The 13,012-nt window shown below is 39.6% G+C and overlaps 1 protein-coding gene and 2 non-coding genes across 4 annotated transcripts in view; 1 reads left to right on the top strand and 2 right to left on the bottom strand.

The window, feature by feature from the left end:
• The window catches only part of tkv (serine/threonine receptor kinase thickveins), a 57,683-nt gene that overhangs the window by 18,684 nt on the left and 25,987 nt on the right, over window positions 1-13,012 (bottom strand). Inside the window, exon 2 of one of the 2 annotated variants that reach the window (XM_017176535.3) lies at window positions 6,387-6,533. In XM_017176535.3, the coding sequence (XP_017032024.1) occupies window positions 6,387-6,533 (147 nt within the window). Of the gene's footprint in view, window positions 1-401; window positions 1,397-6,386; window positions 6,534-13,012 lie in introns of those variants that run through there. The other variant, XM_017176536.3, reaches the window with a different exon arrangement.
• TRNAD-GUC (transfer RNA aspartic acid (anticodon GUC)) lies at window positions 5,754-5,825 on the top strand. The gene has a single exon. It is a non-coding gene; the product is annotated as a tRNA-Asp (tRNA).
• Window positions 6,126-6,197, bottom strand: TRNAD-GUC (transfer RNA aspartic acid (anticodon GUC)). The gene has a single exon. It is a non-coding gene; the product is annotated as a tRNA-Asp (tRNA).

Here is a 13,012-nt window from a genome sequence, read left to right as displayed (position 1 = left end):
TTTTCTATTTTACCAAATAATATCTATAATAATAATAATCTCTAAGATACCATATAACACGTAAATTCTTTATCAGTTCGGCATTTTTATCTATCAAAAATAACCCTTATCTTTGGCATACTAAAGTGATGTGATAATAAATATTTAAAAATTGAGTTGACATTATCAAAATGATGTTATTATGGTTTTTGAACCTGTTAAGAGACCTTAAGGTCTTAATGAAGTTTTAAACTAAACTTTACATTTATTTGATTTTATTATTTTAACAATTACAGATTTTCTAGTTTCCAGAAAACAAATATACCCAAGAAAACCATGAACCACAATTGTTTTTCCCTCGTTTTTCAAGGTGCATGAGAGAACAAAAAAAAAAGCAAAAGAAATGTTATATTAATATTTACCATGAGCCTTCTTCTTTCTGGATTTCGGCGCCATGTCTGATGGCTACAACAGCAACAGCAACAACAGCAGATGATTTTTATACGATGCAACTTAGTTGTTGTTTTTTCTGCCTCTTGATCGTTCCTTCAGTTCAGTTCAGCGTTCAGTTTTCTTGGTTTGGGATCGGAATCGGGATCCCGGGTGTTTGGGGCCAGTTCTTCCCTCTCTCCTCTCTCCCCAGTCTGCAGTCTTTCAGTCTTCTCTCCACTCTCTTCTCGCCTTGCAGCAAAACAATAAACGCGAGGCAGAGGCAGCCAGCAAAAGCAAAACAAAAGCACCAGGAGAACTGGATTTGTTTGGCTCCACTCTCTCGCTTCGGCTTCAGGGGTCTCGGTCGTGGAGTTGGGTTTGTTTATAGCAACTGAGGCATCGGTCAAGCCGGCGACACCATGGAGCCCGAGCCCGCGACTACGAAGAAGAAGCAGCAGCAGCGAAATTATGGGTTTTGCCAAAAACTTGATCCTGGCAACAAACTCCTCCGCTTGCGTTGTCGTCGTCGTAGCTTCTTGGTTGGTGTGAGCGCGTGATCACGTTGATTATAATTATATACGAAAGGTGGCAATACAAATCAGGTGAAACTCAATCCCTGTTCATTGCATATCCTGTGTTTTCTCTGCTCAAGTGTGTTTTTTTTTATTATTTTTCTCCTTCGATTTTTACACTGTTTTGATTATTAGCACTAGCACAAAATAACCACAAATATATATATTGGAAAGACTCAGAGAGAGCGCAATTTGTTTTGGGGAAACTTTTGTGGTGTACGGAGAATTATTCAACAAGAATCTCCAGCGTGAACATGTTTTTAGTTAACTATTTAAGCACACAGGTATTTAAATAACTCAACTCGAGAATATATATATTTCTTGGCGATTTATATTGGCGGCAGGCGATACTTCGAGGCGAAAATATTTACTCGTAAAGCGTTAACGAATCCGGGATACGTCACGACTCGCGAACGGCGTATCGAGGAATGTGCAACAGGCCGACAGCCCAGAGCTACGTATCCGAAAAATACGCAGCTCTCTTGCTAGTCGCTGCTCTCTCGCAGGGAGGGAGAAATAATCAAAGAGCCGAGCGGGTACACTAAACAAAATTAGGTACTTTCAATTCGGTACTATATCTGAGACCTATAACGATTTTCTCTAATTTAATTTAATTTATACCTTTTCAGGGTATTTTATTTTTAGTCAGAAACAGATGAAGGATTCATTTTCGACCCTATAATTTCAAAAATTGCCACAAGTTTTGATATCATAAATTTTTTAATGTATACTATAGTATCCAGATTTATTAACATATTAAATCAAAATATAAAAATCCATGTTCATAATTTTGTAAACTACTATTTCTGGTAGTGCAGCATTTTTTTGTTGAGGTTTTACGCGTTTTACGCGCGACTGTTAAAGGCAGGCGTTTAAAAACGCTTGCCAGAGCAATTCTGTGCGTTTAAAAACGCGCCAGTGATAAAAGATACTTTTTACGCTCTCTGCTCTCTCTGGAAATGCTCTCTTTGGAACGTATCTTTCGCTCTCTGTATTTTTGGCTCTCTCTTGGGTTCTTGTTTGCTCACTTGAAATTCAAGTTTTTTTTAAATGCCTCACCTAGGCTCCTGAGTGTGCGTGTGTATCTGTGTGTGTGTGTGTATCTTGATCTTTGGTTAGCATCGTGGTATTGTTGTTGTTGTTTTAACTTGTTCTTGTTGGTGTTGTTGCTGCTGCTGCTGGCCGTGCTCGTATTTCGCTTGGTGCTTATTATAACTGACATATCTAGATACGGGAATCGGCAAGGGAATCATCGGATGCATAATTGCAGGGCCTTTTGCATACGGGGGCATGCAACGCAACATGCAATAATAATAATAAGTTCGGGTCGAATTTGTTAGCGGGGCAACGTGTGATTAGCAGCGACACCATGGCCAACTTAATGACACGCCTCCTTTGAATCCCAAAGATACTTGGTAGGTCTTTGTATCTGTGAGATATCAACAGAAGTTGCTTTTTCATTTTTTCAAGGGAAAAGAAGGTCAAAGATATAGAATATTTTCTATTTGTAATTTATTAGCATATTTATTTTTCCGGTATAATATATCTTGTTATTAATTCCTCTCTAATTATTTGTACTAACTTTCCTAATTTTCTAATTAATAAGTGCCATTTTTACCACCTTCTTTGTTTTTATACGTATATAAATATCACTATCACTTGGAATCGCTGCGGTTTGCCTGTTCGGGACTCATTAGCCGCACAGTAGTCACTGCTAATTATGGTCTAGGCTCCGGTTTCCATTCTCCTACCTGTCAGAATCGCTTAGCACTTCTCCTTTTTGTATCAGGTACTCCCAGAACCCTGATCTTAGATCTGTTCTAGCAACCGTAGATGCGGCGACATTAAAAACGCATTTGAGCCAACCGTGACGACCTCTGTGATCCGCGCACAACTTGCACATATTTTGTTTATGGCCCGAGATAACACCCGCGAGAATTAATGCTTCTGAACTTTAACATAGACCTTAGGCCACGTATATTTTATGTTTTATGAAGGAAAATAATATTTAGCGATGCCTTTTTAAATAATCAATAAAAAATGTTCAGTAAGAACATTGTCTTAAATTTTATATTTCAATAAAATATATATTTTACTGATATCTTTATAGTTTTTTCTTTTTCCCAGTGCATTTCCACTCCAATCGCCGTGCTGATCTTTCGTTTATTATCACGCCCGCGGCCATAATTCATTTCGATCTGGTTCTGGGTCTGCTCTGGTTTTGTCTAGTCAAATCTCTGGATGATGCCTCCAGCTCTCCACAACCAGCTCCCTGCAAGCTCACTCCCTACTCCCTAAATGCCCGGATTGTGGATGTGGCTGCTGCGAGGTGTGATTTCTCAAGTGTAGGAGTCATGCGGCGCACAGCCAGACGCTGCACCAGAGTCAGAGAGTTGGAGAAAAAAAACTAAGGAGAAACGGAGACAGAGAAGGGGAATGGAGTATGGAAAAGGGACTTCGGCCGGAGGGCAACTGATGGTGAACTCCTCTTTTAAGAGGAGCCAGAAAATCTAGTTGCTTCTGGGGATACCATCAATTGAGTTTAATGGGTAGAAGCCAACAATTTAGATTTAATTTTGTATATGAATTTAAAGGGGTTCAGGAGAGCATTTATCAGTATTTAGATGCTTTATTTCTTATACTATGAGCATTATAAATACTTAGAAACATTCAGTTTAGGTAAATTTAATTTTATATAAATGTATATACATATATAATATTGCTAATCTCTAGGGAAGCTAAGCCCTAGGGAAAGTCCCTTTATAATAAAAATGGTTCTAAGAATTTCAGAAAGAAATAAAACGTAAAATCCAACTGTAAAGCTAAAAGGCATGATTCATAATTTTGATCAAGAAAAACATATTCTACAATTTTAAACTTATTTAAATAGAAAATTTAATAAATTACGCTATCAACAGTCTTGGAATGAGTCTTTCCTAATTAGTACCATCATTTCTATATTTCTTACTCTATACAAAAAAATGTTACAAAAGGCTATATAAATTTATAAACTAATTATTTTTATTATTATTATTTTTTACTACTCTTCCACGGTTCGAGAAACGGAAAATTCTAAATAAGTGGAATGTGCAGAGTCCATGACTGGTGTGGATCGCATTTGATTAGAGGCAAAATTCTGAAAGTATCTCTAGCGCGAAATTTTTGTGCGATCTCCGTGCTAATTCGCGCAATAGGGGAACGCGAGTTGAACGCGAGGATTTGCTGCATTGGCCAATTAGCACCTGTGCCAAAAAGCCTTTGGCCGAGACTGGGATTTGTTCGTTCCATTAGCACTGCACTGTGCTTTCAAATTTGTTTGCTTTCGCCTTAGTCTCAGCTGAGGAGAGCGATGCGGGGGCTAAAGGTTGATTCTAGCCATAAACGACGTATGTACACATTTTTGTTGTTTCTTTTTTTTCTTGTGAGCTGTATACAATAGAAAATCCAAAATCCATTTTGAATTTTCGAGTATTTCGTGTGAAAAACGGAGCGGGGGACGGCGGAACACTTCTCGATCCGTACAATAAACACAAAAAAAGACAAGCGGCCGACACTCACTGGGAACAGGGCCAGACAGAGTGGCGGGCCGAATGTATCTGTATTTGTATCTGTAACGAATCTGAATCCGAATCGGTATCTGTATCTTTGGAATTATTGTTAGAACCGGCATTAGATACACAAGAGCATATAGAGGAAACCCTCGGGTCACTGCAGCACAACATGGCCAACAGATGTGCGCAACAGGCTCCCGCTTCCAATCAACGAAGAAATCACCAGAAATCACCAAAAGAGACATGGCCAGAAATCAGACAAAAGACGAAGGTCTAACCAAAGGGTCCGAGATGTCACTTGGAGTGTGGCTGAGCCCTAAATCAAAGTCATGCAATGGTCCAGGTCCCCGAGGACAACTCGGATTCTTGTGTGTTTTTGCTGCCTTTTGTTGGCCGGTAGCTCTCTCTTTTTCTCTCAGTCCAGGCATTTTATCTCACGGATATACCATATATACCAGGCCATGTATCTGTGCAGCATGGAAATTTTCGTATTGTACCAGAAATTTGTGTCAACGTGGGCGACACTTTATTGTGTGTGAGCGCGGTACGGTGCTATGTTGGGTGTGTGTAAAAATAAACCAAAGACATTTCATGTTGTCAGCAACATGTGGAAAAATGCTCGGAATTTGTTCCATTCTTGCACACTTTTGCAATGAATTAAAATCTGATGGATACACACAGACACGAAGTGGAAAAGCCGAAAAGCGGATCAACGTCCATAGTTTTTTTTTTTTTTACCAACCCTTCAGAAAGTGAAGTGCAATTAACTTTGATGCAGCTCATTTTTCTGATTCCATCTCAGGCTCGTTTCGTGGCTCTTTTCCTTCGTTCTTCTCCTCTCCGCTGCACTTCATCACGAACCCAAGGTGAGGTGTTAAACTTTTATGGAATTTCAACAACGATAAATTATAATTACACGCAGCGCTGGGCATAAATCTACCCACACACCCTCCTCGAGAGTTCGAGCTGGGGGCACCATATGCACACACAGACAGGCAGAGGAGTTGCCACGCAGCTAGTTCAACCGCGTCAAACATAATTTGTAAACGCATCAACCATTCTCCCCATTAACACCTTGTGAGGGTGACTCCACTGCTATCGGATCTAAAAATATATTTATTTTCATAACTAAATGCGAACGAACACAGAACCGAAAGGGAACCTAAGATATGAGAATACAACCCGCGTTTGTTTCGCGTTTGGCAAGCCACGTTCAACATCCTCGATAGTATAGTGGTTAGTATCCCCGCCTGTCACGCGGGAGACCGGGGTTCAATTCCCCGTCGGGGAGAGATGTGAAAACATTTTTTTTTAAATTTACTACTAGAATTTTAATTTAATTTTTGTTCTAATACTTTTTGCTTAAGTTATCTTTTACTTTACAAATTTTATTTTATTATATTTATTTACTGAGCACCAAAATACTCATTATTTCCAAGATTCATAAAGTAGTTGGTGGCTTAGAACCTACAATTTTATTTTATTGTTGCTAATTTATGTACTTTTTTATTTTTAATATTAAATAAAGCACGCAAAATAAAATAACAAAAAATAAAACGAAATAAATACAAATAAAAAAGTTTTCACACCTCTCCCCGACGGGGAATTGAACCCCGGTCTCCCGCGTGACAGGCGGGGATACTAACCACTATACTATCGAGGATTTGAAAACTGCTGGACAACGGGGAGGTAAGACTTAGGCCGAATAGGAGTCTAGTGAAATTCTAATGATATAAAATGGTTTTGGGTCTCAGAAATCTGTAATCTTTATGATATGGAATACAAATAGCTTGTTTATCTTGAGAGATTATTACTGTAAGGGGGTTTTGTATATAATGTGAGGATTACTTACCACTTTCCATGGCCTTCTTTTCCTTGTCGTTATTGTCGGCTTCGCTTTCGTATCCCTCTGATCCTGGTCCAGATCCCATTTCCATGCCGCTTAGAGCAGCGGCTGCCATAGCTTCGACGTCTGGCGGAACATTCGCACTGAATTCACCTACAAAGCAAAAGGCAAACGGCAATTCGAAATATAAGTAAATTGAAAAACTGTGTAACAAATTTGTAAACAAAAAAAAATGGGGGGAGAAGAGCAGGCACAGCACTTGAGTTGCTTTGCTCTTCTGTGGCGCCAGGCAAATGTCAATTAATAATTTACCAACAACAATTGCGCGTTTGTCGGGCGCCTGAAATACGAGATCTTAATTGAAAATAGAAATGCGGAGAGACATCGGAGAAGATGGGCGATGGGACTTCGGGAAAAGGGGAAATGGACAGCTCCCAACTCTCTTCCTGCTCAAAGCGGATGAGCGTGGGCCAAGTAGACAGCTAAACGTGTGTCATAAACTTGGTCAAAAGGCCGCAATTTAGTGCCTTCCCAAGCCAAGACTAGACCAGACTTCAGATGCGATCAGAACCAGTTGCCGGCGGTAGTCGGTTTCCCCTCGTTTCTCCCCCGGGCGCATCTTTAAGATACTGTTTGACAGCCTGCCGAGATTACGTCTAGTTCTGTCGTCTGCACGCAACACAGACGTGCAGACCTGGGGGCCTAGAGACCTGGAGGATGATGACGCTGACGACGACTCAAAGCCCACGCGAAGCCCAGATCCCCACCACTCCATGGAGGTGCGAAAGCCCCTCGACTGACGCTTGAGCTCCCACTGGGCAACTTTCAGAGGCAGTCATCCACCAGCGGAAGCCAAGCAGACGCTGTCTCAGCGGAAGGGGTTGAAGCTTCAAAAGAGGGGAAAGCCGAACGAACGTCAGATAAATTTGCCAAAATTAATGAACAAACTTCATCCGTAATTTGATAAACAAAAAAGTGGTACGCCCGTTGGCGTGCTTATCAAAACATTAGTTATTATTTATGATGCGTCTCATTTGGGTAGGAGCAAGATATATGTGTGTGCCAGTCGCCACTCGCCACTCTGCCGGGCAATTGAAATCCAGAGCGTGTTGGGCGGGCCCGAGGAAAGTCGAGAAAATCTGTCAAAAGCCGGCTGATACGATGAATGACTTGTATTCCCCGCTGATAAAAAAACTGCCATTGATGGAGGACAGGCAGCCTGAATATGCTAGAAAATTGTGAATGAGAGCGACGACTATCGGATTATCTAAATTACAACCATGGAGAGAAGTCGTAAATTAATAGAACTCAAACTGCAGCCGGACATGAATTGAATTGGAAATTATAAGGTAAACTCTCTTTTAAAGTTGTATTATAATTCCAAGAAATTTAATTATTAAGGTTAGGGGTTTTTAAGTAACTCGGTAAGAAGGTAATATAAGTTGTAAATAAATAATAATAATAAAATATAAAGTACAATGTAATTCGTTGGAAAGGTAATATATATATTAAACCCACTTTTTTAATTAAATTTAAAAAATATATTATATATATATTAATTATTATACATATTTATTTTCCTGGATTTCTTGTATTAACCAATGCATCCCCCAGTCTAAGCCCCACCACTGATAATAACCCAAAAATATGACCCATGTCTGTGGCTTGACTATCGCTAATTGATTGAGTGCCTTGCACTTGTTGACTCCTATTCCGCAGACCAAACTACGTAATTCCCCCAACGCGACTTAATTTTTTTTTTGCTATAACTTTTTTTTGCAATTTTTTTACTACTTTAGTGTTTTGCCTTTTACACTCTTTGGCAGTTACATAAGCCATCTATCAACGATTGCAAATTACTGGGTGGAAAACTCGCGCCTCTGTCGTTTGACACATTTCCAAGAACCCAAAAGCAAAACAAAGTGGAAAACGTGACAAAACCATGTGGGTGCAGTAAGAACCATGAATGGGGGGGTGTGCATGGTGTGCAAGGTGCTGGCTGGACAAACTGATTTCGTATGGAGAGTACAAAGCGACAATAACCAAAGCCCGGCCAGCCACAAATTGGAGCACGTGCAAATTGCCTAGCAATCAATCAATATGCATACGCGAGTCCGACGATATAGTATGATGATATAGTTCGCAGAGTGTCGTTCGCATCGCTTCAAAAGATTCGCAATTACGTAGAAATAAAAGCAAATGCCGACTGCATGGCAAGTGAATTGAATGAGTGCCAGTGAATAGGAGAATTGGTTAAGTCTGTGTGACACTGGACTTTAAAAGAGAGGTGGAAAGTGGATAAGCAGTTATAGAGAAGTTCTATATTTTTATACCCTTGCAGGGTATTATAATTTCAGTCAGAAGTTTGCAACGCAGTGAAGGAGACGTTTCCGACCCTATAAAGTATATATATTCTTGATCAGCATCAACAGCCGAGTCGATCTAGCCATGTCCGTCTGTCTGTCTGTCTGTTTCTACGCAAACTAGTCCCTCAGTTTTAAAGCTATCTGAATGAAACTTTGCATATAGTCTTCTATATACTCTCACTGCTATATATGTCGGAACGGGCCGGATCGGACGACTATATCATATAGCTGCCATACAAATGTACGATACATTTCTAGAAAAAAATTTATAACTTTGCTGTTTTTCAAAATTTTTGCTCCATTTTTTAGATATGGCCATTTTATATTATTTCTGAATTTTGGTAAAAAATTTATGCAAATCGGCCGACTACATCATATAGCTGCCATAGGAACGATCGAGAAATAAATAGGAAAAAAATTATAGCTTCGTTGTTTTTCATCGTATGTTTATCTACTCTGAGATATAAGCTTTTTTTTATTATTCTAGAATTTTGGTATAAATTTCATAAAAATCGGACAACTATATCATACAGCTGCCATATAAACGATCTGTAAATGTAGAGAAAATGTAAAGCTGGGAATGTAAAACTGTAACTGTCAAACTGTAAACATAATAAGTATAGGTAAAATGTAATGAAACTCTGTTTTTGTAAGTGTTTTCAGCATTTAAATCTATAATATAAACATAAAAACCAATCTGCAAGGGTATACAAACTTCGGCGTGCCGAAGTTAGCTTCCTTTCTTGTTTAAAAAAGATATTTACACTAATTTACAAATTTATTTAAAGCTTAGTAGACCTATATCCTTGTTAGGTTACTTAAACAAATATTTATATTAAATTTACTCGATTTTTAAGCTTACAAAAACTGCATTAATAATATAAAAAACTGTTCCCAAGCTTCATGATCATCTAGTGTGATACATGCACTCTTTAAATAGTCACTGGAACGCCCTCCCATTGGGTGTGGTCTGGGATAACTGGGCTTTCCAGGGGTTCGCTCGCTTACTGAACTTTGCTTAGCCGTTTTTGCTTTTGTTTTTTCCGAAAACATTTCAAGTACTGTGTTTTTGCCACATATATGGATAGCAATGTGGCTCCCGTTCCAGTGCCTGTTCCATTTCGAGTGCAGTTTCTGCTGCAGTAGCTCCATAAGAAAAACATGGCCAACATTGTTGCCACAGAGAGATAAGAAAACTTGGCCTGGCGAGAGGAAAAACACACTCAGACAATGAATAATGAATGGCAGGCAGCAGGCGAATGCACGAAAGATAAACCCGCCACAGTGATTGTGTGTGGGTTCGGGTTCATATTTTCATATTCATATTAGGTGACTGATTGATTGATGGCCCAGGCGGTTGGAGGAGGTTTACTTTCAGTCACACGATTTTTGCCAAGCGATGTCAGCTTGCGAGATTGATGGCAGAACCGGGAAAGAAAAACCCAAAGCTATCTCTAATGGCGAAATCAAAAGAGTTTCGATTGCACAGTTGGGCAATTAGCAAAGTAGGAATGATTGTACAAAAGTTTTAAATAGAAATTAATAATTATAAAATTAGAACTGTATGTATGCTGTATACAAATTTGCTTTCTAGCGAGTCACTTCTTCAAGAACCACCAATTTAATACAAAAATTTAAAATTTGAAACCAAAAATAAATGCAGTCTCCCATAAAAAAAAAAAATCACATTTTCCCCCAAAAGAAAAATCCCCTGTCTCATTGGGGACTCTGGTCAATCCAAGCAAAGACTTTCGAAACTGGGCTAACGCTCGCCACTCTACTGGCAATTAAAATTTTAAATATTTTTCGTTCTCAACGGAATTCAGCAAAGTTGCACTGGTGGTGGGCCACACTTAAAAATAAAGATCAAAGTGAAATTTATGTTACAGATTTTCACCCGTTGGGTGTTTTTTCTTATTTCGGGGGAGGCCCATGCCAAAGGCGGATGCCTAGATGCCAGTTTTGGGACAGAGGCCAAAAATAAACTCCCCTGGTGCTGCCATTTGGAGTTGGATTCTGTCCATCAACGCGCCGAGTCCATGCTAAATGAGCTGCACCCCCCGGAACACCGCTCCCAGCCCGAGATAGCGGCGTGTGAACATTAGTCAAAAATGCGTAAATGAAATCAATTAAAATTACGCATAGCACACGAGACGCATTCGGAATGGAAAATCGCTGCGTGTTTACACATTCTGCCTACGCGCACTGCATGGCCTAATGAAGGCACGTCCCCATCCCGATACCCCGATCTATGGATGCGGGGATACGGGTGAGAGGTGCGGCTAAGGGCAAGGGTTGAACCCGAATGGCAGTCGGTGGGTAATGGCCAGCTGAAGGAGGAGAGGAGGAGCAGCCAAAAGCCAGGGGAATCTTTGAGTGCCACTTCAATTTGTTTACAACAAGTTGGCCCGCTGATTGCAGCTGGGCCTCATCTTTTAAGCACTGAAAAAAAATGTATTTTGGAGTAATTTTATATTTTAAAAATTTATAGAGCTGTTGAAATATTATTTTTATATTATTTTTCTAGCAAATTATTAATCACAACATTTTTCAATGAAAATAAATCAATAAATATCAGAGATTAACTAAAATCATAACATCCCAGGTCTTTATTAATTTTTTCCAGTGCATAATTTTCTGCTAAATCATATCGCTTCGCTTTGGTTTTGCCCCTCAAACGCATCACACAATGCAGCTTTAATTTTCTTAGGGGGTCCCAGATCAGTTCAGAGCAGACCAGACCAGACCAGAACCGATGCGATCCTAACCAAAATGAGAAATGAAAACTCATCGTATAATAGCACTGTCGTGGCCCCCAGGTGTTGGCCAAGAGTGAAGATCTTCACTTCAATTTGGGCATAAATGCAGTATAATGATCTCGACTGGGAAGAATAGCCACAAATTGCTGAAATCACATCAATTTGTCTGCAGAGAGAGAGAAATGAAGACTGAAATAGTCATTACTCCGAGTGCCCGACTTTTGTTTTCTGAAATAACGTAATTCCTTTCAAGTTTCTAGGATGATCTACTAATGAAGCTTTCAAGTGATTGGTTGATGGATTCCCTAGATATTTGTATTATTTTTTTTTAAAGAAATTTCTTTACTCTTCTAATGAAAAAAGTGATGATCGAGATGAGAGACAAAAGTCTGAGGTAATACAAGTTTAATAATGAAATTATTTATGAGATAGAGCTTAGGAAAATCCAAGAATTAAATTCCTAAAAAAAATATAAAATCTAAAACTAAATTTATTGAATTTTAAGCAACATTGTTTGTTCCCTGTTTTGGCGGATTTTTGTTTTTCATAAACGATCATATATCATTTGCTTTGAATGATCGGCATTGCATTTAACTGGCCTCTTTTGTTATTATTTATGGCTTCATATGCCTCGCGATGTTTTGTTTGCTATTTCAGCCAAATGTGCAGATCGATGGCCCGGCCCACCCAGGCAACCACCCCAGGTCGTTGGCCACGCCTCATGCATTTATGTTGATTATTTATATAATCGGATGTGCACGCATATGAATTTTCCAAATATTTTTATTACTGACTGCACAGACTTGAGCGTTTTGACTGACGTTTGATTTCTAATTGCAAAAGGCAGCCGCATAATTTCTAGCTCTTTATGTTTTCAGTTTTCAGATTTTTCTCAAATGACAGCATTTTGGGTGGTCTTATACCATTCCTAGATGACGTTCATAAAGTTTTGCGCGCACAGTTCTCGATTTCAAAGACCTAGAAGAGTCGGTCCGTCGGTCGAGCAATTCAGCTTCACCTCCTCCATCTCTTTTTGGCGCAATTGAAGATTTCCTGTTTGGCCCGACAAGGCAAACGTCATGATCATGCTGCTCATTATGGCAAGATTCTATAGAAAGCACTTAAATTGAATAATGTCACCCAAAAGCGCTGAAATTGATGCAGCAGCCGTCGCGCTGAGACGGCAATTTCGTTGGATCACAGGGATGAGGATGAGTATGAGGATGGGTATGGGTATGGGGAAGTGAGGATCGGGATGAGGATGGATGGATAAGACGACGGATGCTCATTCGGTCGCTCACTTGGTGATGCTGATATGTCAGCAGCCGCCGCCGCGTTGGCATGTAATTCAATACGGGAAGACGGACGCCTGGACAGAGTGCTATCTACTGAGTGCCAAAGTGTGAAGAGGCGCATTTTGGGTAAAAAAAATTGTATTGTCTACAATTTCAGACAACCATAGTGCCCAGAACAAAATAATAATAATACTAAAGCTGACAAAAATGCG

Source organism: Drosophila kikkawai, chromosome 2L (genome assembly GCF_030179895.1).
Source record: "Drosophila kikkawai strain 14028-0561.14 chromosome 2L, DkikHiC1v2, whole genome shotgun sequence".
Taxonomy (NCBI): Eukaryota; Metazoa; Arthropoda; class Insecta; order Diptera; family Drosophilidae; genus Drosophila; species Drosophila kikkawai.
This window is presented reverse-complemented; position numbering and strand designations above follow the sequence as displayed.